This window comes from Brassica rapa, chromosome A03 (genome assembly GCF_000309985.2).
Source record: "Brassica rapa cultivar Chiifu-401-42 chromosome A03, CAAS_Brap_v3.01, whole genome shotgun sequence".
Taxonomy (NCBI): domain Eukaryota; kingdom Viridiplantae; phylum Streptophyta; class Magnoliopsida; order Brassicales; family Brassicaceae; genus Brassica; species Brassica rapa.
In genome coordinates, this window is record NC_024797.2 from 32,323,440 (window position 1) to 32,348,935 (window position 25,496).

Here is a 25,496-nt window from a genome sequence, read left to right on the forward strand (position 1 = left end):
CGTTTGAGGTAAGACCCGTTAGTAACGGTCGCAACTCCCCCTTAATAAAGAATGTTCTTGTTATGGTTTGATCACTAGTACACATTTTGTTTTCTAGATCTGAATATTGATATAAAAGGAAATAATATGTCCGTTATAAATTCTTCTACCTACTAAATGGGCAATTTTACTTCAACCTAAATATCCATTAATGGTATCAACGAAATTATTTAGTACAGAGCTGAATACACAATATTTCATCCAATGACATCAACGATTTGCTTTATCGCTAGTATCGGTCTATTGGATATATACCACTAGATATTTAATAAAATCATATCTCCGTCTTGATTAGAAAATCCTCAAAAAATAAAAAAAAAATATATATATCTATATATAGATATATATATATATATATTTTTTTAACACTAGATAATTATACTATTACAACTATGAGAAATATTACAAACGATTCTACAGCTGACAATTCTACCTGTCGTATGAGGATTCATGCTTGACTACATCACTTGAGTCGCCCTATGAGATTCATCCTTGACGGTACTCTTTGCGCCATGCTAGAAATCTTTTGTAAACATTTTCTCATTGAATTAGCACAATTCTACCTTTTTCGGAAATTGAAATTCAGACTTCTTGATGTAGAAGTATTAATAAACCATGATAAAACCACTGTACCAAGAGAGGTTCACTCAAAAATATTTAAGCCTATATTCTAGAGGTTTATATCAGGCGATATAAATTTGAACTTATGAAGAATATACATGTGATCGTGTACATATCACAAACCTATAAACATAAGTCCAAATTTATTTATTTTAATACTTCAAAATTGACTAAAATTGCAAGTAGTTATAACTAAAAAATGACGTCAATAAACCATGTTACAACTCAGCCTACGCACATATATAGCTCTGCATCAAAGACGCTAATTAAACTAAACTTGTTGAACCACACAATGCTTTTATTTTCATAATTCTTTATAAACCATCACCACGGGATTCTGCACAAATAATCACATAGACTGTATCATTTTACGGGCAACGACACGTGACTTGCACTTGGCTCGCAACGGAGTAGCTTTAGGCATAGTTAGCCCTTTGTCTTCCGTCATGTCCACAAGTTCTTCACCAACCCTCTTCCACTCGAAACACTGAATCAAACACCCAAGAGCCAGGCTCACTAGTCGCTTCCCAAGCTCGACTCCAGGACAAGCTCGTCGTCCCATCCCAAACGGCATTAGCTTTTGAGCGTCTCCTTCTTTTTCGAACCTCTCCGGCTTGAACCTCTCTGCCTCTTCCCATACACCAGGATCTCTATGCATAGCCCACACGTTTGTTAACAACATCGTGCCACGTGGCATATCGTATCCCGCCACTTTACAATCATCCGATGAATAATGAGGGAGGAGTAGAGGAACCGGTGGGTACAAACGCAATGTTTCAGACACGATGTACTGGAGATAAGGGAGATTTTCAATGTCTGGTTCGTCAATTAACCGGTCTGAACCAATTTTATCATCTATTTCTGCTCTTGCTTTCTCAAGTATCTTTGGATGGTTCAACAAATTAGCCAATGCCCATTCTAGAGTTATTGAGGATGTGTCTGTCCCCGCAATTACCAGAGACTGTATATGCATATAAAATAGTTAGTAAACTCTAATGATTGTATACATAGTACTATATATAAATTAGTTAATAGTCCAGTTTTATGAATAGTGTCATTTTGTCATTTCACACAATTTGACAAAATAATTGAAACGCATACATATTTTTAATAACTACAATTATTTAACTAATGCTTGTGTTTATAAATAAAATTATTTATAAAATTCAATGGATTTTGTAATTAATATTTAATTTTAATTAGAAGAAATTGTGTTGGAATTCTAAAGCAACTCTATTTGTATAACCAACAATGTCGAAATGATCGATGCTCAAAGGGACTATATACTTACGATTATGATTCCTTTGATGATGATATCAGTATAGTACTCGGGTTGGATTTCTTGGAGGGAAAGCAAGTGATCGATCAAGGTTTGACCCCTTTCTTTCTCTGCACGTTTCTCATCAACCAGTCTTTGCAAGAATCCATCGAACCGTTTCCCCAAAAGTTTGGCCCGTTTTTCAACATCTGTGACCCAACGTATGATGGGAAGATAGTCAGCTAGATTTCCCGCACCAGCGCCGGCCACCGCCTCCGATATAAGTTCCCTCACAACTTTGGCCTCGTCATTGTCTTCTGTGCCACTACCGAAATATCGTTTTCCGGCTACCATCCTGATGATATTGTTGAAAGCCAAGTTGGCTAATAATGATTTCATCTCCACTTCGGCAAATCCCTGTGAGGCGTATACCAATAAAAAAAATCAAGTTAATAAATTTTAATTGATACAAAATTATGTATATGTAGTATACTACTCGAGCTACATTATCTTCAGTTTTCAAATTTATTACATATTGTGTTCACATTTCCCTTGTTATTCAAAATTGTATTCAGTTATATGAGTGACGACTAATAGAGAAAATATATGTTAATTTCCGAATAAGAAACCTTATAAAACACATTAATAACTAGTCACACGGAGTGGAGTAAATAACTATATATACGTATTTGTATTAATATTTTTTGTCGCCACGCATTGATGCTACTTAAACAACGGCGCAAATCGTAAGCCTTGATTTTTTTCTTTTTGAAATTTGCTATACTGGAAAGAACAAAAATAAATTGATAAATATATAGAAATGTCTTACGTGTAAAGAGTTTCTTGACAGGTGTGATATGAGCCGTCGGATCTCGTCTTTACGGATAGACATGAAGGTGTTGACCCTATGAGAAGAGAATATCTCGACGGCGGCGACGCGGCGGAGGTTTCTCCAGTGGTCCCCGTAAGAAGCTGCAATCATGATGGTGGAGTCGTAGGCGACGTGTTTCCCCATGATGAGCTCGGGACGGTTCGCTAGAACGACATCGTTTCTTGTGAAGCATTCTTCCGCTACACAATGTGAGGAGACGACGTAGACTAAGCGGTTTCCTAGGCGGAGGTGGAAGATAGGAGTATCTCCTAGTGACTGAGAGAGGGAGAGGAGTGTTCGCTAGACAGGGTGCTTGAGGAGATAGAGGTGGCCGATAAACGGTAAAGAGTAACCAGGTGAAGGAGGAAGATTCAGTTTCCGAGTTGAGTTTTTGAACAAGAACTTGATTGAGATCAAGATAAGCAGAAAAGATAGAAGTAAGATTGGGTTGAAGTCCATCTTTTCTTTTGTTTATTGCTTAACTGTTTTGGATCTGTCTTTGTTTGTGTGTGGGAGATTGAACCACATGTGTACTCTTCGGTCTTGAAATAACGTTTAAATAATGTTTGAAGCAATTTTTTTTTTTTGTTTTTACAACAGATTTAGCCGTATAAAACAAAATAATAAATGTGGTTGGGTAGGCCTGGGCATTCGGGGTCCCAATCGGGTTTCGGTTTAGTCCAATCGGGTTTCGGTTTTTCGGGTTTATCAAAATCAGTCCCATTCGGGTTATATGAAAATTCGGTTCGGGACCGGTTCGGGTTCTATCGGGTTCGGGTCGGGTTTAGTAAATCTTCAAAGAACCGGTATAACCCGATGTACTTTCGGGTTCGGGTCCCAATCGGTTCTTCGGTTTAAATGTACCTAATTTATATCTACTTTGTAACCAAAAAGTAACTAAAATCGGTTCTTTGGTTTTAAAATACTTGATTTCTACCTATTTTGTAACCAAAACATAAATAAAATCGGTTCAAAAAAAAGAAAGGAACATCAAATGTAATCATTTAAAATCAAGTGAAAGGTAAACATAGTTATTGATCGAAAGAAAACCAAATAAATGAAAGCATGAAACGAAAATCAAGTTCTCACGAAATGAAAAACATTATTCAATGAAAATAAAACCCAAATCTAAAAACTTCAACCTTCAACCATCAATCTTCATATAATAGATAATTATTTTAGATGTTTAATATATTTTGAATACATATTAGGAATTGAGATCATGTTTGATACAAGTTCTTTTTGGAAATTTTGAATGTTTCGGGTTCTATTGGGTATCCATTTAGATTCGGGTTCGGTTCGGATAATACCCATAACCCGAAATACCATAAAACAAGATCCATTCGGTTTTTATGTCGGGTTCGGATCGGTTCGGATTCATTTTTATCGGGTCGGGTTCGGTTCGGATTTTCGGGTTCGGTTTATTTGCCCAGCCCTATGGTTGGGAATTAGGCCGTATGGCTAAAAAAAACAATATCTAGCTTCATAGTCAAATGCCTCACCATATATCGATCTAGAGGTATAATCGGTTTGGAAAAACGCAAAATGTTATTTATTCAATAATGTCAAAATCATAGTCATTTGCCTAATTATATTCTAGATTTTGGTTATCTCATAAATTCACCCTTGATTTTTTCTGAAAAAGGAATTCGTGTGTTTTTTTCCGGTTATTGTTACTGAGATGAAAAGGCAAATTTGGTTATTTATTGGTAAATGATCATATAATTAGTTGAAAGAAAGATTTTCAGATAACGACAGGCAAGACTAGAGAAAAATGCACATATATATTTAAATTTACATAATTAATTTTTTTTCTCGGCTATAATCTATATTATAATAGTACAGTTGAGTTTTTACTAAAGCGATATCTCAGCATTTTGGTGGATCACACTTTTAAAAAGTGTGAAAAAGCATCAAGCCTATGGCTCAAACCCGAGTTATTGATCCAACATTTATACCACCAAACTAAAAGATACTTTGTACATTGATGGCCGAAACTAATATATATTTATGAAGGTCGGAAACCTTTGCTTCTTCGGTTTTCTCTATGGGCCGGGCCTACAAGTGTATTATGAGTTTCATTTTTAAATGAGGTTCATCATGTTATAATAAAATAAAAAAAACAATTATAGTTTTTTTCATATTGTAAACTGTCTTCGTTTAACATAAGTTAGGGTTCTTTTCATCATTGTCTTAGATAAGTCTGAGTTACAGAATTGCGATGTGTATCTGTTCGTAATCTATTTTTTCACCGGTGAACTTTTCACCTCTCCATCTTAAATCGCTTGATCTTAAATGTTTCTGATTTGTAGCCTTTCTGTAAATCCTATATATATGATTCTCATCTTTGATGAACCCAATATGAATCTTCACAAAACTCATTGATTCTTTTTAGCTTTAACGATCTTCTAGAAAATGTCTCTCTGCCTCTCCAGTTCCTCAAACCGACGTTCCCGGCATCCGTCATTCAACCTTCGAGTCTTTCCGTGTTGGTCGTAGTAGTCATAGCATAGTCTCTAACCTCCTCGCTTATGAGATTCCCTGAACTTCAAGAAAGACAGTGAGTTTATGGGAATCACAGTTCTCTTCCTTGATGAAAAGGTAAGTTAATCTTCGATTTATCACACTTATTTAATATAATTGTTTTTAATTAATTTCCTGATTCTTTGTTAAATAATATTATTTGCAGATTTCGTGATACTTGGGTTTATTCCCGCCGGACGTGCTAATCATTACATGCCATCTTTGAAAGCCGGTTCCATTGTGAAAGTCTATTGTTTTGAGGTTGTTGGGTGCTCAAGCATGTACAAGATAATTGATCATCCATTCCTCATTCTTTTCATCTCACCAACTATTATTGATGAAATCATCACGGGTGCTACTGAGATCAATGTCCAGTCATAATTAGATTGTTTGACAATTTCCAAGTGATTGCGAACACAAACCTAAAACTTTCAGGTATATTACCATATTTCATCTGGGTTTATAATATGTTTCGTTATCATAACTGATATTTAAACTCACAGATGTGGTTGGAAAAATCTGTTATGTACAAGGCTCTGACCTTAGCAAAGAAACAACTCGAGTCGTTATCTGTCTCCTCATTGATCCATAAGAAACAATCAACACACAATTCTCTTTATATTATTATTTATATTGTGCTAACATCAATAATCAAAAATATTTTCTACCCAAATTCTGTGGTTGTCTATTTATCTCTCTTACTTATCAAACTAATTTTACACAAACTTTTATTTTACAGCTTAAAAGAAACCACAACAACCCAACCAAATCATTAACGATCACCTCTCTTTTTTGTCTAGTTTTAGAAATAAACTTTAAAACAAATATACCAAACCAATCACCTCAACTAAAACTCAACGATACATACATCGAGTTAGCTAAACAAATACAAACTACACGGCCAATTATTTAACAATTTACAAACTTACTTTCGTAACGACACATACATCGAGTCAGCTAAACAAATACAAACTACACGGCCAGCTATTTAACAATTTACAAACTTACTTTCGCAACGAAGAACACGAAGACGACAACCAAAATTAGTAAAATTACCTAAACAAAAAAAAACAGAGTAAGTTATAAACTCTGATAAATACAACTAACAATGATTTTTGTTTACATATTATCCACCAAATAAAAAATAAACAAACACATTCACAACAAGAGATACAAGAGACAATTCCTACAGACACAAAAGTGGCAACAACATCTCCACCTGCTCACTTCTCTTGTCTTATAAAAATAGCTTACATGCACAATGTCAACAGGCTAATGCTATTGTCTTCTTATGAGAAATACATAAATTCGTTTAAAACTCATTAAAACCCAAATACTCAAAACTATCACTATAATATAGATTTCTACAAGTCTTCATGTATTTGTTTTAAATATCCGGTAAGAGCAACAAGTTCAAAAATAAAATAAAAACATATAACAAACATAATAAGAATAATAAAAATTATTACTTAATACACACAATTTACACAACTAAATTGGGGAAAAAATATCCATAAACAAAATGTATTCTCAACTACTTTAATGTAATTTATGTACTCTCAACAGTACGAGAAACAAATTAAAAAGACAAACAAACAATAAGTCTCAGTGACACAGCAAACAACAATACAAACTATATCAATCATATTACTAGCACAGTTTAGTCCTTTATAAGTGGAGAACAATGCATACACAGTTCATCATCACAACTCTAAGGGCATCTCCAACCATTAGCACCATTTAGTGTCAAAACAACACTATTTTAGTGTAATTTCAACACTAAAACTAAAGTCTTCTCCAACCATAACACTAAACTTCACACTAAAACTATTTTATAATATTATATATATTAAGTTTTTTATTTACCATTTATTTAATTGTATGTTTTAATAATAAAATAAGTGAATAGTGTTTTAGTGGGATGAATAGTGTTTTAGTGTGGTGAATAGTGTCACACCAAATTTGGTGTCAAATTTTAGTGTTGCACTAAAATGGTGTGATTTTTGCAGTTCCATTGGAGAAGATTTGGTGTAAAAATCACACTAAAATAGTGTTTTGCAGTTCCATTGGAGATGGCCTAAGACCATCTCCAACCCAACTCCAAAACACTATTTTAGTGTGATTTTGACACAAAAACCTTCTCCAACCCAACACTAAAAATCACACCATTTTAGTGCAACACTATAATTTCACACCAAATTTGGTGTAAAACTATTCACCCCACTAAAACACTATTCACTTAATTTATTAATAAAATAAATAATTAAATAAATGACAAATAAAAATATAAATATATATAATATTATAAAATAGCTTTTAGTGTGAAGTTTGGTGTTGTGGTTGGAGAAGAACTTTTTTTTAGTGTTGATATTACACTAAAATAGTGTAGTTTTGACACTAAAATAGTGTTATGGGTTGGAGATACTCTAATCCTATAACAATAGAAAAATTTGAAAAACAACTCAAAACGCAAAATTCACAACTACAATAACCCTAAGATATATTGAGATGAAACAAGAATTTTGTCCACAACCCCGCGCTTGCGCGAAAGCCATACCCCTAGTTTAAATAATAGTATGCATGTTTCTTGGAGTGTTGTAGTTGATTTTAAATATATTTCAAATTGAGTTTATTTTGAGCATTTGCTCACCCTTCTAGTGGAGCAAAGACAAGCTACCAATCTATATAATTAAAACAGAAACATTATGACTTTTTATAGGTGGATTTTTAAGTTGGATTTACTTTTATATATATACATATATTTTCTGATCCTATTAATTAACAATTAATGTTAGTAAATTATTTTTAGTGTGAAGTTTGGTGTTGTGGTTGGAGAAGAACTTTTTTTAGTGTTTATATTACACTAAAATAGTGTAGTTTTGACACTAAAATAGTGTTATGGGTTGGAGATACTCTAATCCTATAACAATAGAAAAATTTGAAAAACAACTCAAAACGCAAAATTCACAACTACAATAACCCTAAGATATATTGAGATGGAACAAGAATTTTGTCCACAACCCCGCGCTTGCGCGAAAGCCATACCCCTAGTTTAAATAATAGTATGCATGTTTCTTGGAGTGTTGTAGTTGATTTTAAATATATTTCAAATTGAGTTTATTTTGAGCATTTGCTCACCCTTCTAGTGGAGCAAAGACAAGCTACCAATCTATATAATTAAAACAGAAACATTATGACTTTTTATAGGTGGATTTTTAAGTTGGATTTACTTTTATATATATACATATATTTTCTGATCCTATTAATTAACAATTAATGTTAGTAAATTATTTCTTTATTCTATTTTGCTAACTTAATACCTTATACCTTATGCATTCATTTTTATCAGTTGGCCCATATTCCTTAAATTCAAAAAAAATATCCCTTTCCCCAATCGATTTCATAACCAACATGCAATAATATTAAACTTGAGATTTCATAACCACTATCTAATAAGTCCACATGCAATAATCACCATGTAATATATTATTCTTGAACCAATTGATTGTACTGAGTTTACCGATTCGAGGGTCTAAGTTAGATTTAAAAATATTGATTAAAATGCAGTTTTTAGATAGACAAAATTCTTACAAATTAACAAAATATTTGTAACATTGTTAATATAATTTTGAATCATATAATATGCGTTTACGCGGATCATGATCAGGAATTACAAAAAAATATGGATCCAATTAGTGGAATTGTCAGTTGTCAATCGTGACCAGTTAGTGTTTTCGACTTTTTGGATCTCTCTGGATGCGTATCTCCATCTGCTGGCCCACTTTTGATATGCAATTTACTTTTTATTTGTTTTGCTTGATGTTATTCTCAAAATGAGTTTTTCAACACTATTATATAAATATTTTTAAATTATTTGTGTAACTAAATATTAATCTAAAATAAAATATGTCAATGAAAAGATTAATAGCAAAAATATGTCCAAGATCTTTTGAAAGTTTTTTATGTGAATATTTAAATATAATTTTCATTTTTACTAATTTTGTTACTAATTTGAATATAAAAATGGGAAACTATTGATAGTAGTGTTTCTATGACGTTTATTTAGGAAATAATTACACTCAAAGACAGTTTTAAGTTATTTATAACACAATAAGACAGTTTATGCTACAAATACACTTTTCTCTAACTTCATCACATATCGTTTGGTTTTCCAAGTTAAAACAGAACTATATTGTAAATAGAGAATATTACATTGTAAGACAGTTTTATATCTCTCTCTTATCTCTCTCTTATCTTCTTGACCCACTTTCATCTATCTTTTATCTTCTTCTTTTTTTTCTCTCGAACTTTTTCATCTTCTTCATTTTAAAATCTCTGACTTCTAATCTTTTTATTTCAAAAGATTATCTTTGCAAAATTCAGATTGAGCCACAAATTCAGCTCATAGTGACTGATTTACCATCACAAACCATAGATATCATGATTGATGTAAGTCAACAAGTTTTCCACCATAATTCACAGGCACGACAAGCTCTACTACCATCTCCTTTCTTCTACAGAGATCTTCTCTTTTGTAGTATCTCAAGTCCGATGGAAAGCCTCAACCTTGTGCCCTCAAACTATCTTCCACGGTGTCCCAAAAGGTGTTTGTGGTGATCTCAGCCTGTCTTTGTGCCTCCGGTGGACCGTAAAGGGAAGTCGCCGCCGCATCTGAAATTATATCGCCATTGTTGGACTTTAAAATTAATTTTTCTTAATTTTCATATGTGGTCTTTGTAATTTTAAATATTTCCACTATTGCCCTAAAACTTTCAGATTTTCAAATAAGTCATCTTCAATTAAACTAAAACTTTTAAATTTGCATTTTAGACCCTTTCGAATGAAATGAAGAAAAACATTTACCAAAAACCTATAAATACATCTTTTTAGCAACTATTCTCAAAATCATTAAAATTATTAAATATCATAATTTGAAAAATGTACAGATGATTATGTGTACATGTATCATTTCATATAATATTGTACATATAGACAATAGAAAATATGTGTACACGTTGACGATATTTAACACACTAAATACCTTTCAAGTAATTCAAAATTTGATTTTTTTTTGTTTTTGGGGTTTTAACCAGACAATGTGATTTGCAGTTTTAATGGAAAACACGATATCTAATTGTGATCTAACCATATAATTTTATTTTAATTATGATATTCTATGCAATTGTGGTGCAGTTTGTTTATATCTAAAAAACATATGCAGTATACACATGTACACTTTGATGTTGATGTACATATGTACATCTATGTAATAGATGTACATGTACAATATGAGCATTTAGATGTTACTATTGCATCTTATTAGTTAATTTTGATTATTTAAGTAGCATTTAATTGTTAATATTGTATTTGTATACATAATTGCATAATCAGGATCTGGAATACATACATGTGAAAATTTGTACATGTTTACATGTGTACACGTGTACATGTTTATATGTGTTTATGTATCAATCTTCACTTGTGTACATTATATATCATTAAAGCAATGTACCGTACAATCATGCTTTTCCACTAAAACCGCAAACCCCAAAATCACATTTTGAATGATACTTTAAAACTATTCAGTGTGTTAAATATCTTCAACGTGTACACATATATTCTACTATCCACGTGTATCATATTATACGAAATGATTCATGTACACCGATTCATTTGTACAAATGGTTGTTCCCACGTTGTCCGTATGGACACTGAACATGTAAATGTACATATTTACTAATATTACGCAACATGGACATGTTCAAACTTACCAATATCAAAACACAATTGAATGCAATATATCTGATAAAATAGTATACATACTTGTAAATTTCTTTTATAAGTAAATGTTAAACACGCAAACACCTTTATATGTGTTTACAAATTATTAATATAATAGTGTACATACACATTATCATCCATGTGTACGACCCATGAATGTGTACATATTTTATTTATTTTCAAATTTTTTTAATCAGTGGCATTTTAGTAAATATGTCTTCGTCTTCCCCAAAATTTTAGGGTTTTCTCCAAAAAATTTACGGCCGCCATTAATTTCTTTCACATAATCTTTCATTCTTTTATGTTTTAATTATATGTTACACTTCAAGATCGTAGTTTTATCATCTATAAAATATTTTTCACATTCAGATTTCAAAAATAGTGAGTTTTTTGTCAAAGAAGATGAGTTAAAGAGTACAAGTGGAGATGAACTAAACAACACAAGAACTCTGACGGTAAATATTATAATGGGTCTGAAGTGTTTGAGGTCTTCTAGTCTTCTTCTTCTTGTTTGGGAAGAATAACAGGTAATAAAATTTATTTTTGGCTAGGAAAAAAAACAACGATAAAAGAAAAAGAAGAAAGAGAAACGAATGGATCCCACTAGTTGGAAAAACCAATGTTTCGTTTTGTTTTAATTGAGATAAACTACCTTAGTTGTTGAAACTGTCTCTGAGTGTAATAAAAACTCAGAAACTGACTTTCAATGTAAATCACTCTTTATTTAGACCCATCCTATTTAGCCGGTACTAAGCAAGACTGTAAAGTTTAAAATATTCACATAAAAAGTTGTTATTCAAACACACACATTTTTTTAAAACAAAACAACAACAAAGGTGTATATTACAAGACGAGCATTATATCAGTTTACCAACAATGGGACGTGCTTTGCACATGGTTCTCAACGGTACTAGTTTAGGCAACGTGGCTCCTTTGTCTTCGGTCATGTCCACAAGCTCATCACCAACCCTTTCCCACTCAAAACACTGAACCAAAGTTCCAAGAACCAGACTCACTAAACGTTGAGCAAGTCCAGCTCCAGGACAAGCTCTTCGTCCCATCCCAAATGGCAATAGCTTATCTGCCTCTCCTGCTTTGTCAAATCTTTCTGGCTTGAACATCTCCGCATCTTCCCATAAAGTTGGATCTCTTTGCATAGCCCACACGTTAGTCAACACCATCGTACCACGTGGGACATCATATCCCGCCAATTTAAAATCATTCGACGACAAATGAGGTAGTAGTAGCGGAACCGCAGGATACAAACGTAATGTTTCCGACACAATGTTTTGGAGATAAGGGAGGTTCACAATGTCCGGCTCGTCTACTAACCGGTCAAAACCGATTTTGTCATCAATTTCATTTCTGGCCTTTCTAAGTACTTCTGGATAGTTCAACAGATTTGACATCGCCCATTCTAGTGTCACCGCTGTGGTATCTGTCCCTCCAATTGTTAGACTCTGCGTAAATGGATTATTATCAAACATTATGTATACATTGTGTCTATATATATAGTTTGCTTATTGATTAATAGTATACTTACGAGTATGAGTCCTTTGATGATGTCATCCGTATAGTAATCAGGTTGGGTTTCTTGGAGAGAAAGCAATCGATCGATCATAGTTTGACCTTTTTCTTTATCTGCACGTTTCTCGTCGACAATTCTTTGTAAAAACGTATCAAACCTATTCCCCAAGTCCTTGATTCGCTTTTCATAATTGGTGAACCAACGTACAACCGAAAGATAATCAGCTGGGTTCCCTGCACCGGAGCTGATCACCACCTCGGCCACAAGTTGCCTCACAAACTTAGCTTCGTCGTTTTCTTCACCGTAGTATCGCTTCCCGGCCAGCATTCTGATGATGTTGTTGGACGCTAAATTTCCTAATAATGATTTCATCTCCACCTCCACAAATCCCTGTCAGTACCATTACAAATAGTGTAGACGCTACTAGGAAACTTGAAGATAAACATTGTATTATACTAAACTATTCTTTTATGCTTGCTTTAACATAGTTGAAACGATTTAACAAAAAAAATAGTGGTTATGTTTTATTATACCGTGAACTATAGATATAGGTGATGCACTGTATAAATATACTATAATAATATGTATATAGTGATGAGACTATCGAAAATAAATAGCCAAGTATTATTTGATCATAAAAAAGCTAAGTATTATATATACACGCAACGCAAGACTTGAAAAAACTTTTATTTATCTTAGAAAAAGGAACTAGTCACTTCGATAAAATAAATAATTTTGGTTGAAATTCGTGGATTTAAATATATGTATTACGTTATCACTTATCACTAAAGGTTGTCTCAGGAAGAAATAAAAATATTATCACTAATGAGTAAAGTATAAAAATTAATATAGAAAGAGGAAGTGTTGACAAAAAAAAATATAGAAAGAGGAAGTCGTACGTGGAAGGAGTCTCGAGAAAGACGTGAGATGAGCCGTCGGATCTCGTCCTTACGGATATACAAAAACGAATTAAGTCTCTGAGTCGAGAGTAGCTCTACGGCGGCGATGCGGCGGAGATTCCTCCAGTGATCACCGTAAGGTGCCGAGAGTAAATGAGTGGCGTCGTAGCCGACGTGTTTGCTGACGATGAACTTGGGACGGTTCGCGAGAACAACGTCGTTCTCCGTGAAACATTCTTCGGCTATGGAACGTGAGGTGACGACATAAATGAGGCGGTTTCCTAGGCGTAGGTGGAAGATTGGAGCATTCCCGATGGATTTGGAGAGGGAAAGGAACCATCGGTGGAGTGGGGTCTTGAAGAGGTGGAGGTGGCCGAGCACCGGTAAGGATATCGCCGGAGACGGTGGAAGTTTTAGTTTTCGGTTGGATTTTGTGAGCAAGAATCTAGCGGAGATAAAGAGAAAGAGAGAAGAGAGGATTAAAATTTGGATGAGGTCCATTCTTTTTTGTATGTTTGTTTGTTCTTCTTTTCTCCAAGCCTTTCTTTTGTATTTGGTGTCTTGATTCTTGAAGATGATAAACGTGGTGGGTCATCTATCTGTTCACGTCAACCAAGAAAAAACATATAATATGTAATTATAATATTGTATTATTTACTGGGTAAAAGACACGTAGAGATAGCGATAACTCACCCCATGTAATAGGGCGTGGCGTATATACTATGCTTACTACCACCTAGTGAGCAGATTGTTATGATTTCCATATCTATGGGACTTATGACTATAAATTTTGTAATTAATTAATTTTCGTATGGTAGTATTATGGCGTTGGCCTTCTCTTTGTATTGGTATGGTATAGTATCTGCTTGATTGATAAAGAATACTTGGATAGTCTAGACGTGGGGTTTGAGAAAACATCACAAACTCAAATCTTAGATTGAACAGACCGTAACACGCTAACAATTATCAACATTATCGGAAATTTACAGTCGATTTATTTATATGTTCATAAACATATAACTAATCTCAAAACATCGCAAACTCAATCGTAGATTGAACAGACCGTAACACGCTAACAACTATCAACATTGTCGGAAATTTACAGTCGATTTATTTATTGTTTTTTAGGTGATCCTTACAGAAAGTCATAAAATCAAGCTCCCTCGTGGAAGATTTTACCAACAGCGGTACGTGCTCTGCACATGGCTTCCAGAGGCTTGGCTTTAGGCATTGTACCTCCTTTGCGTTCACTCATATCCACTTTCTCTTCTCCAATCCTCTCCCATTCCAAACACTGAATCAATGACCCAAGTGTCAGGTTTACTAGCCTATGAGCCAGTCCTGAACCAGGACATGCTCTTCTTCCTAACCCAAAGGACATTAGCTTATTAGATTCCCCTTCTTTCTCGAACCTCTCAGGCTTAAAACTCGTGGGGTCCTCCCATAGCTGTGGATCTCTGTGTATAGCCCATGCGTTAGTCAATAGTATCGTCCCACTAGGCATGTCGTATCCCGCTACTTTACAATCTTCCGAGGCCACGTGAGGAAGCAGCATGGGGACGGAAGGGTACAGGCGTAACGTCTCACACACGATGTTCTGAAGATACGGCAGATTGGAGATGTCTGACTCGTCTATAAGCCTGTCTAAACCCACCTTACAATCAATCTCATTTCTCGCCTTTTTCAATACATCCGGATAGTTCAACAAGTTCGACAAAGCCCATTCTAATGTCACCGCTGATGTATCAGTCCCCGCTAGTATCAAGGCCTGCATGCAAATTACACACATACACAAGACTAAACTTACGAGTTCCATACCAAAACAAAATGTCACAAAAAATTATGTAACAAGCTGAGTCAACCAAACTCATTTTTATGTTTTACCAACACAAAAAAAAACCCAAAACATATAATATAAGTTGTGTTAAAAAACTTATAGCTTAAATCTAAAATATATAACAGATAAATAAATAATTTGTTACTGACTAGCCTGATTAATCCGAACGGTTTAATACATGCTCCTAGTTGTCGTCTATAGCTATATCTCGAAAATTACTTTTCGCATATGCACTAATAATTTTCTACAAAATCCCTAGTTTCAGAATCAAGCTTTGGGATACTTACAACCATGTTTCCTTTGATGATGCGATCAGTGAAGTAATCAGGCTGCGTTTCTTGCAGAGAAAGCAAGTGATCGACCATTGTGTTGCCCTTCTCCTTAGCGTCTCGTTTCTCATCGACCAACCCTTGCAAGAACTCGTCCAACCTACCCGCCAGCTTCATGACACGGTTCTCGTAATCTGAAACCCAACGCAAGAACGGTAAGTAATCAACAGCGTTTCCAGCGCCAGCTAGAGCCACCACATCCGCAATAAGCTGCCTGACTCTTTTAGCCTCTGGATCCTCCTCAACACCGTCGCCGTAGTAACGTTTTCCAGCCACCATTCTGATGATATTGTTGAAAGTTAAGTCAGATAACATTGACTTCATCTCCACCTTCGCATATTCCTACATATTAAAATTTATTATATATCTCTTTATGTTAAATCGATAACACAGCCCAATAACGCAATGATGAAACTAGATTCAGAGCTCACACCTAACTAAAAATTATGTTTCTTAATATTTAAATATTAACAAAGTTAGAGTGGCCAATCCAATAATTTTATTTGAATTATATGATATAATCTAAATTAATAGATATTTTAAACCAAACAATTTCAACTACCAAATATTTTTATTCAAATTATCCGAAATTATTTGAAGAAAAAACTGAATAGAACCAAACTAGACTATCAAACCAAACACTTATATGGAACCAAACTAAACTCGATGATTAAATTACAGAGAGAGCTCACTCACTTGTGAAAAGTTTCTGGAGAGACGTAGTATCAACCGCCTGATCTCGTCCTTACGGATAGACAAGAAGCTGTTGAGCCGATGATTGGAGAATATCTCGAGGGAGCCGATGCGGCGGAGGTTGCGCCAGTGATCCCCGTAGGAAGCTGCGATCACGGTTGTGTAGTCATACGCGACGTGCTTGGCGAGGATGAAGTTTGGGCGGTTCGCGAGGACGACGTCGTTCTTGGTGAAGCACTCCTCGGCGATGGAGTGTGAGGAGTTCACGAAAACGAGTCGGTTACCGAGGCGGAGGGAGAAGATGGGAGCGTCGCCGAGAGATTGGGATATGGAGAGGAAAGTTCGGTGGATCGGCGGTTTGAGGAGGCGGAGGTGACCGATCACCGGCAACGACCATGGCGGAGAGGGAGGGAGGTTAGGGTGTCGCTTGAGTTTTCCGATCAAGAATCTGAGGGTGAGAACGACGAAGAGAACTGTGAGAATTAGGGCTTTGGTTTCCATTATTTGCTTCTCTTCCCCTTGAAGTGATTTTTGGTTTGGTCGAAATCTCTGTGAGGATTATTAATAAATAAATAAATAGACTGAAAAAGACAGAAGCCAAATTTGATTTTAGTTTGACTTTTTGACTCCTTGACCAAACTATTTTTTCTTGCATTGTCACATTATTGTTAACACATGTCGTATTATGGACGAGGGAAGATTTCAATTTGGATTCAATCTTGTAATAGTCACACTCGTGATCTTCACGAAACTTGGAAAATTCTTGTAGAAGTGAATGTTCCAATATGATCCGCTTTAGGACAGAGGATCGTGAAGTTGGCGTTAGGGTCGTTGGTTCAGTAAGTGCTTCGGTTGGAAAAAGTCAACGGCGTCGGCGAGAAGATAGACGTGACGTCAACTCACAATGACAAGAATGACGTCAAGCTCCAGTAGTGGAACGGTTTCTGAACGTGGGAGTTAAGAAAAACAGCTTTTAGTGATCAAGAAGCTGATTCCATGACTTGTACCGCTACCGAGTGATAGAGTCACTGCGTTTTTATTCTTCGTATTAAAAAAAACATCATCAAATCTACTCTAACTCATGATGTTGTTTATGTATTTCTGACTAAAAACTAAAAACCCATGTTAAGAATGCTTAGTAAATATATTACTTCAAATATATTCTCCTTGAGAGTTTAGCAGAGACAATGGCCATAATCGTGACCGTAGGGATGAACATCAGGTATGATTTTGATTAATTTTTACTGAGGAATATTCTCTCCTGCTCTCTTAGCTGCCATAGCCGCCGGCGGAGATACTACTATTCCGGTGATCATAATGACGTCATCGAGTTTACTTGGCTTTACTTTCTTTAAAATCAACTCTACGAACACTTTTTTCTTCTCTTTGTGTGATTTTGGTCCAGGAAATAACTTCTTGCCTTTAATTCGTCCGGGGTCAGAAAATCGAAGTGTCCGCCTGGGAAGGCCGAGTTAAGTTGCTACACTTACGATAGATCAACATATATTTATGTAAAAAATGTACATAAAAAAAAGACTAATTCCAGAGTCTGTGACCAATTATTATACGTACCAACTGTTCATACGGAACTAGTATTATTTGATTAGGACTTAGGAGGACAATTCTTACTTAAAGATGTCTAAAACAGCAACGTGAAAGTCGTCGAAGTTGTTGATAGCTTTTTCGGTGAATTGTTTGTAGAGTGACCCCATCACCATATTCATCATCTGCCGTCGGTGGTACCCCTACACCATATTGTTAAATATATTATAAATCATTTCTTACCTAAGAAATAGAAGGTTGTCGGAAAAAAAACCTAAGAAATAGAAGGAAATATATTTAAATATATAAAAATATATTAAATCTTTAATTTATCTTTCCTTTTTTTCAGACCAAAAAAAAGTATTAAATATAATAAAATCGTTAATTGCTAGTTAAAGAAAATTGCAAAACCTTTTCCGAGAAAGCCCATTGAACCTCCCATAATGCCTTTTTTTGTTAACACCTCCCATAATGTCTACAAGTTAGAAATAAATCAAATTGTATGTTTATGCATATTTGTATTGATATGGAGCCTGGAGGAATCAGATGCTTGGCTTGGTGGGTTTGAGTCTTTGCAAAGCCAAGAATCTCGAAATCTCATACACTATACTTTGGTTTAAGTATAACTTGCGCTTTCTAAAAGGTTAACAATTACAATAGAAAAAAGATCTTTTTAGCCGTTTATTTATACATTTTATTTTGGATTATAGATCGAGGCAATGTTGTGATTGATAATAACTAGATTATTTTCTAGTTTATATTCATTACTTATCAGATTTATATAACACCTTAACTTAATTTGAAAATGAAACTTTTGTTCAGATTCAAAAAACCTTCCAAGTTCCAACCATGTAACTAATTTATCCAATGACAAACTTAAATAACAAAAACAACAACAACAGAAATTATTTTTCTAAAAGATGTTCTCTCTAGTCGTTTGTTTATGTTTTTGAAATTATCTTTGCTTGATATTTGCGTTTGCGTACTCTATACGAATCTAGTTCATTTCTTCAAATTAGACTTTTAATAAAAAGCACCGGGGAATGACTTGTACTCCTCATCCTCCTCTCTTTTGTAAGTTAGTATGTGGACCGTCCGCACGCATGTGCGAACATTAACATTAATATTAAATTTATATTATATTTATAATTATATAATATTTATGTTACATGTATATGATTAATATGAAATATTCGATGTTACATATTGATATTTATATTATGTTCATATTAACAAAGAATACATTAGTTTGTTTAGATAACGATCACATTTAACACTAATCTTAAAACATCAGAAAAATATAATCGAGAAAAAACAAATATTTCACGCATAACTCCAATAAAAAATCAGCCATGAAATATAAAAGAGAGATATGAATTACCTGAGATTTATTATTATTGATTTCATTGTAACAACAGAGATGATTTACAGTTTCCTTCTCTAAGTCTTGAGTCAGAAAAGAGGTAATTCTAACAAAAATATTTAAAAATGTAAACAATCCCCAAAAGATAACAAATTATATAATTGATAGGACAACATCAATGAGTTTCAAAGTTTTAAAAAAACTTTGATATTACCTTTGGCTCTCAGACGTACCGAAGAGGATCACGCACAATAAATAAATTGCACTTGATTAGCATACATATCTTATATTACATTTTTGATAAGTGATTTAACTTTATAAAAAAAAGAATTATCTTTTTCGAAAGGGATGATCAGTTCCTGGATAAACAGAGTCGTCACTTTTTGTTAGTTGAATCACTACTGATGCAAAAATATAGATAGAGATACAACATGGAGAGGAAGAGAACAAAAATAAACAGAGAAGAAGAATCCTCCATAAAATTACCACTAATAGTGTTCCCGTCTATGAGTTACTTATTGATTATCATACATCTGCGCAAGATCACAAAATTAGAATTTAAATTATAACGATCAAAAACATATGAAAACTTAAAAGATAGATGCGTAAAACTAATGAGGGTGGCGTGATATTTATATAGCAAATTAGTTTAAATTTCTAAATGTCCTAGTTTTCAAGAGAAGCTATGAGATAGAATATCCTCTAATAAATTTTAATTCAACTATGAGATAGAATATCTTCTAATAAATTTTTAAAGATATTCTGGTTATAATATATACAAAATTTTGGTAACTCAAATCTTGCTATATATATTTAAATATTAAATGCATGATATTAGGAAAGAATATATCTCATCAGTTGATTGCAACTGACTTTTGATAAAACAAATTCCACTATAAGGATTTAAATAATATACAATAAGGAAAGAATAAGGAATTTTAACGTTAAAACCCCACAACTAAGTTTTTTTGGGTAAAAACCCCCAAACTAAGTATTTAACGAAAAACCCCATAATCTAATTTTATTTAATGAATTAAACTCTGATAGGTCATAGTTACTATTACTATCAGTAAATCTTTAGTTTAGGGGTTTCTACACTAAGTAAACATAGTTAAGGAATTTTACCATTAAAATGAAAAAATTCAAAATATTGTAATAGGAGGATAAATTTTTAAAATACATTTTATAAATTAATGTATAAGCTTCTATAAATGACTTAGAACCTCTTATAATAATTTAAAACGTCTGATTTTTATAAATGTATTTATAATTTTATAAATGATTTATAAAGTATGCATTGAATTATTAGACATTAATAGTTATTATGATACTTTATATACGAATATAATTATTTCTATACGAATATAAAATCATTATATCAATTCAAATAAACACTTTTGTTTATTATTTTATGTAATTTATAAATATATAAAAAATTGATCGCATTATTACTCTTTCATAGTTTTAACAATTAGTTATCATAAATAATTATTTCTAATATTATGTAGATTATTTGGAAAGTAGTAATTGAATTATCCTTTCATTTTAGATATAATTATAATAATAAAATTAAAAATCATCGGTCAATCAAATTATAACAATTTAAAGAGTTCATTAATGATCAACACGTAATGAAAAATCACTTATGTGACTTCTCAATCAATATATAGTAGAATTTATATTTTTGTATTACAACATTATATTAATAATTTTAAAATTCTGATAAATTTATTCTGTAAACAACGATAAATAATTTAAAAATCATATTAATAAACATGTTTGAATTTTGTAATATTTAAAATAGTTATTATATAATTATATTCGAATACATTTCATCAAGTAGAGTATAAAACTATTATAATTATCTTATATAAAAATTCGTTCATTATATTTTATAGTTTATAAATATTAAAAGTAATAAATATAATACTATTAATCTTTCTATAATTTTGATATTTAGTTGCCATAAATTATTATTTGTAATATTATTTAGATTATATGGCAAGTGATGATAAATGTTTTTAGACTTACCTTAAATTTTTAGATCTAATTTAAATAAATAAAATTAAAAACAATCGACCAATCAAATTATAACAATTTTTTTGAAACTTCACCTATGAACGACACGTCACCAAACCTCACTAAAGTGACTTCTCTTTTAATATATATTGAGATTGGAAAACAAAAAAAAGTTACAATTTTCTTTTATACGAAATTTTCTCCATAGCTGATATATACTATATAACTACGAACGTTATGCGAGGACTTCAATATTTCTGTTAGATGATGATAGTTCTATAGAGATCCTGCAGTTTGTTTGGTTGAAAATGTTTAAATGAGTTTTTTTGTCTGGTTTTATGCTATTACAAATTATGAGAAATATTTACATAGATGATATTATAGCCAAAAATTTTACCTGCCTTATAAAGATTCAAGTTTGACTGCATACCATGAGCCGCCCTGTGAGATCTATTCCTAACGGTATTCTTTGCGCCATGCTGAAGATCTCTTGTAAATATTTTCTCTAATTTTTTTCCATAATTCGTCTTCTCCAAGAATTGAAACCCAGATCTCTTGATGTAGAAATTACGTCGTCTGTGATTCGAACTTCGGACTTAGGTGTAAAAGCCTTTAAACCTTGATCACTATACTATAATACTCCCACTAAATGAGCTTCTTAGCATACTGAAATGTACACTCCTCGCACATTTCGATTACTTTATAATTTAGTTTGAAATACTCTGATTAAAGAAAAGCAGCTAGGCTAGTGCTTAGTCTTTTGTATTTAGCTAGAGACTAACAAGCCATGCTTACTATTTAAAATTTAACTATAACCTTATATATTTCTTCTACTCTCCTTAACATTGTATCAGATTCTATGGGATTTTTTAAACAAATTAATTCTTTTAGAAACAAGACAAAAATAAGAATCTAACTACTTAGATATACACAACAACAAAACAACATTGTATATTATAACAACCTGTCCAGTAATAAATGTAGGGTAATTGCACTAGATAACGTAAAAAACTTATTTTATTAGGTATATGGAAAGGAGCTGAGAAATCACTGTGCATTTTTTTAAAACCCGAAATTAGCCCTATAGATAAACTGGTCTAGACTTACTGAGTCATTTGTCTCTTTCTTTTCTTTTTTTGGTATATTTCTCTTTTCCTGATCTTTTGTTTCTCATTTGGTCGTGAAATTCTCTGCTTCTTCTCTGGATAAATAATTTTTTTTCCAGAGATCTCATTCAATCCACCTTGACTTGTTCAATTGGCGCCACAGCTGTTATCTTTTTAGCATTCGTCTCCACCGCCGTGTTCTTGCCTCCGCCGCCGTGTTCATGCCCCCACCATCGTGTTTCCGTTAGTAAACAGTCTCCACAAGTGATGGTTATTTTGCTTTTGTGATCTTAAGATCTATGCTTTTAGAGTTTTGAACACTGCTGATCTATGTATACGAGCTTTGACTACTTTGTTCACCTAATCTAGATTTTTCTTGGTTGAGCTTTACCATAGATCTGCTTCCTTTAAAAAAAAATGTTTGACAATGTACCTAAACGCAATAATTGCTTTCAAACAAGTAACTCTCAATGCCGTAGGCTAACTTGTTATAAATGTTTTACAAATGAGCGTCTCGTTGATTTCATGATTTGATCCCCTTTTTTCCAAAATTATTACCTCTTACATTGTTGTGGAGTTTTATGTAATTTCACACTCCTTCTTTGCATGATTCTGCAAATACTTTTGAAAAGTAACCATCTACCTAATTACCACTCTATTTATGTATATTCTCCTAAATTGGCCAAAAAAAAATTCATTTATAGCAACTTGGCCAATCAAGTTAATTACTTGACAGGTATGAGGTGTGGATCAAATTAATATTACCAACTATACCTTAAAGTAAAACATAAGATCCAACTTAGTAGCTGACAATTTCATTTTCTCATAAATTGTACCTCCAACTGTTAATCCATTTTGAAAGTTTAAAGAGGTAAGTAATCGTAAATTTGAGATTAATTGGTTTAATAAATTGTCCATCAGAAAAACTAACCAAAACATTAGCGTGTAAACCAAATCGTGCGTTTATACGTATATGAAAACAATAATTTGATTGAAAAAAAAACTTTAATGAATGGAGGCATCTTGAAATCTGATCAATTTATTAAGTTAATGGGAACAAAAAAGGAAATTTACATTTAATCTCTGCAATCATTCGAAATTTGCTTAACAGATTTACACTTAGTAATACGTTAATGGAGGCAAGTGAATGAAGTCAAGAACCGACACCTTCCTTACTAGATCTGTCCCTGCGTCCACATAACTAATAGTAGCAGGCAAACTGTTTGTAACCTTGGTAAATACAATAGATTTTTAGAATCCCGTTTTCATCTACTGCATGTTACACATATGCCAAAACCAATAAAATTAACAATCTGTGTTTTATATCACATAGTATAAGCTCTTTAACAAAAAAAAAGATACTAGATAAACGCCCATACTAACATTTATTGGTAGGGTTATTATCCAGTGGTACTGGTTCGCTTGTTTTTCATAGACGTTAACATTAATTCGGAGACTGAAAGGGCAAGTTCACAAATCACAATTCAATATTATGAATCTTGAATCAAACTGTGTATGTGTCCTTTTTAGTGAAGAAATAGGACCCATCACTAAAGACCATTGTCTGTTAAAACAAGAACAATCAATCTGTCATAACAAGTAACAGTATCATCAGATTCATCACTGACAGATCTGAATTTTATTTTCTTCTCAGTAAATAAAAATTATTATTTCCACACAAATAAAAACAAAAACAAACGGTATAATCAATGAAATAATACTCATTACTCAAATGTGAAAAAAGAAAGAGACAATCGTAGAGTTAAAAGAACAAAACTAAAGAACTAAGGGCGAAAAAATAAATACAAATAACTTAAAAGGCCATAACGAGAACGGCCCAGGCGGTTGCAGCCGCGCCCACCGCTACATTCCGCAACACCCTTGTGCTCTCTGCTCCGCTCTGCATTAATAATTTCATATAAATAAAAAACAAATATTAGCGAAAACTGAAAAAAATGTTTGAATTAAATTAAAAATAAATGTATTTACCATTGTTATTATCTAACTGTAGATTATAAACCAAACAAGACTTTAAATATTCTTTGTTATTATCAACATTGTATATACTCGAACTTTGGTTCTCGAATTTAGTTTGAAGTTTGATAAAAAAAAAAAAGAATTTAGTTTGAAGCTAATGTACCTGATCGTCGGCGGATGTGGCTGGACCGGGAGAGCTTGCGTCTTCGGAGCTAGGGCCGGGAGCTTCTGTCGGTGGTGCAGGTGGACTGTCAAGTTCAGGAGCCGGGGCCGGTGCTTGATGCTTCTTGGACTTCTTATGCTTTTTTGGAGCCGGAGCCGGTACATCAGCGGCTGGAGCGGCTACTGGAGCAGGAGGAGTAACTGCTTCTGGTGTTGGAGCCGGTGGAGAGCTCACCGGAGCGGAAGCCTTGGGTGAAGGAGACGGTGGAGAGCTCTCGGGAACTGGTGTCGGCGGTGGAGAGGATACTACAGGAGCCGGAGACTTAGGTGCTTCCACGGGTGAAGAAGCAGGCGTTTTAGCCATGGGAGAGGAAGGAGTAGCGGCGGGAGGGTTGGCAGGGGAAGTAGTTGGAGCAGAAGGAGCGGCGGGAGAGCTAGTTGGAGAGGAGGCAGGAGACTGGCCACCGACACCGGCGACGACAATGCAGAGCAATGCAACCGTTAAGAGGGAGTTACGTTCCATAGTTCTTTTTTGGAGTTTTGATTTAAAAGAGAGAGAGATATCAAAATGAATGAGTGGAGATTTTTAACCAATATTGTTGTGTTAGTGAAAGATAATTTGTGTGTGTTTAATATATAGACTATGAGAAGAAATCTAGACCGTTGATTAAAAGAATAGGTCACAGACAGATGTAGCCGTTGAGAACAGAACATGATATTCTATATCAATTAATGTAGGGTTCACTAGCTTTGTTTTATAGTTTTTCTTATTATTATTTTTACTTTATTTGTTTTGATAAAAATAATATTTTTAAAACATCTCTATTGGTTTTATCTGTTTTGTTATTGCATAAATTTATGTGCAGATGGTAGTCAAAATGAAGTGAGTCTGCTCATCTAGTTTATAATTGTTTGATTTTCTCTACATTTGTATTGTAGACTGTATGA

At 33.4% G+C, this 25,496-nt stretch overlaps 3 protein-coding genes and 2 pseudogenes across 4 annotated transcripts; all 5 read right to left on the reverse strand.

Annotated features, from left to right (window-relative positions):
- Window positions 1-826: 826 nt before the first annotated feature.
- Window positions 827-7,533, reverse strand: LOC103862533 (annotated as a pseudogene).
- Window positions 7,534-11,853: 4,320 nt separating this feature from the next.
- LOC103862534 (cytochrome P450 81D11) lies at window positions 11,854-14,268 on the reverse strand. The gene is made up of 3 exons (XM_009140242.3): window positions 13,521-14,268; window positions 12,637-13,011; window positions 11,854-12,553 (listed from the first exon to the last, which is right to left on the reverse strand). The coding sequence occupies exons 1-3, from the start codon at window positions 14,019-14,021 to the stop codon at window positions 11,951-11,953; spliced, it is 1,479 nt and encodes a 492-aa protein (XP_009138490.1). The 5' UTR covers window positions 14,022-14,268; the 3' UTR covers window positions 11,854-11,950.
- Window positions 14,269-14,433: 165 nt separating this feature from the next.
- LOC103862536 (cytochrome P450 81D11) lies at window positions 14,434-16,942 on the reverse strand. Of its 2 annotated transcripts, XM_033286692.1 has the most exons (4): window positions 16,383-16,942; window positions 15,645-16,028; window positions 14,651-15,288; window positions 14,434-14,614 (listed from the first exon to the last, which is right to left on the reverse strand). In XM_033286692.1, exons 1-3 carry the CDS (start codon window positions 16,878-16,880, stop codon window positions 14,674-14,676), a joined length of 1,497 nt encoding a protein of 498 aa, XP_033142583.1. In that variant the 5' UTR covers window positions 16,881-16,942; the 3' UTR covers window positions 14,434-14,614; window positions 14,651-14,673. The 2 variants fall into 2 exon arrangements, with proteins under 2 accessions (XP_033142583.1, XP_009138491.1); XM_009140243.3 differs by having other exon boundaries at window positions 14,458-15,288.
- Window positions 16,943-17,502: 560 nt separating this feature from the next.
- LOC103862537 lies at window positions 17,503-20,554 on the reverse strand (annotated as a pseudogene).
- Window positions 20,555-24,002: 3,448 nt separating this feature from the next.
- On the reverse strand, window positions 24,003-25,168 carry LOC103862539 (lysine-rich arabinogalactan protein 18). The gene is made up of 2 exons (XM_009140245.3): window positions 24,550-25,168; window positions 24,003-24,309 (listed from the first exon to the last, which is right to left on the reverse strand). Exons 1-2 carry the CDS (start codon window positions 25,069-25,071, stop codon window positions 24,223-24,225), a joined length of 609 nt encoding a protein of 202 aa, XP_009138493.1. The 5' UTR covers window positions 25,072-25,168; the 3' UTR covers window positions 24,003-24,222.
- Window positions 25,169-25,496: the final 328 nt, after the last annotated feature.

Bases quoted from the DNA above. Each gene is read 5' to 3' on its own strand.
- LOC103862534 (XM_009140242.3), bottom strand. From the start codon at position 14,021: ATGGACCTCATCCAAATTTTAATCCTCTCTTCTCTCTTTCTCTTTATC. The intron at 13,012-13,520 runs GTACGACTTCCT...TGGTACTGACAG, and splicing joins TTTCTCGAGACTCCTTCCAC to GGATTTGTGGAGGTGGAGAT. The intron at 12,554-12,636 runs GTAAGTATACTA...CCATTTACGCAG, and splicing joins TCATCAAAGGACTCATACTC to AGTCTAACAATTGGAGGGAC.
- LOC103862536 (XM_033286692.1), bottom strand. From the start codon at position 16,880: ATGGAAACCAAAGCCCTAATTCTCACAGTTCTCTTCGTCGTTCTCACC. The intron at 16,029-16,382 runs GTGAGTGAGCTC...TTTAATATGTAG, and splicing joins TCTCCAGAAACTTTTCACAA to GAATATGCGAAGGTGGAGAT. The intron at 15,289-15,644 runs GTAAGTATCCCA...ATTTGCATGCAG, and splicing joins TCATCAAAGGAAACATGGTT to GCCTTGATACTAGCGGGGAC.
- LOC103862539 (XM_009140245.3), bottom strand. From the start codon at position 25,071: ATGGAACGTAACTCCCTCTTAACGGTTGCATTGCTCTGCATTGTCGTC. The intron at 24,310-24,549 runs GTACATTAGCTT...TTATTAATGCAG, and splicing joins CCACATCCGCCGACGATCAG to AGCGGAGCAGAGAGCACAAG.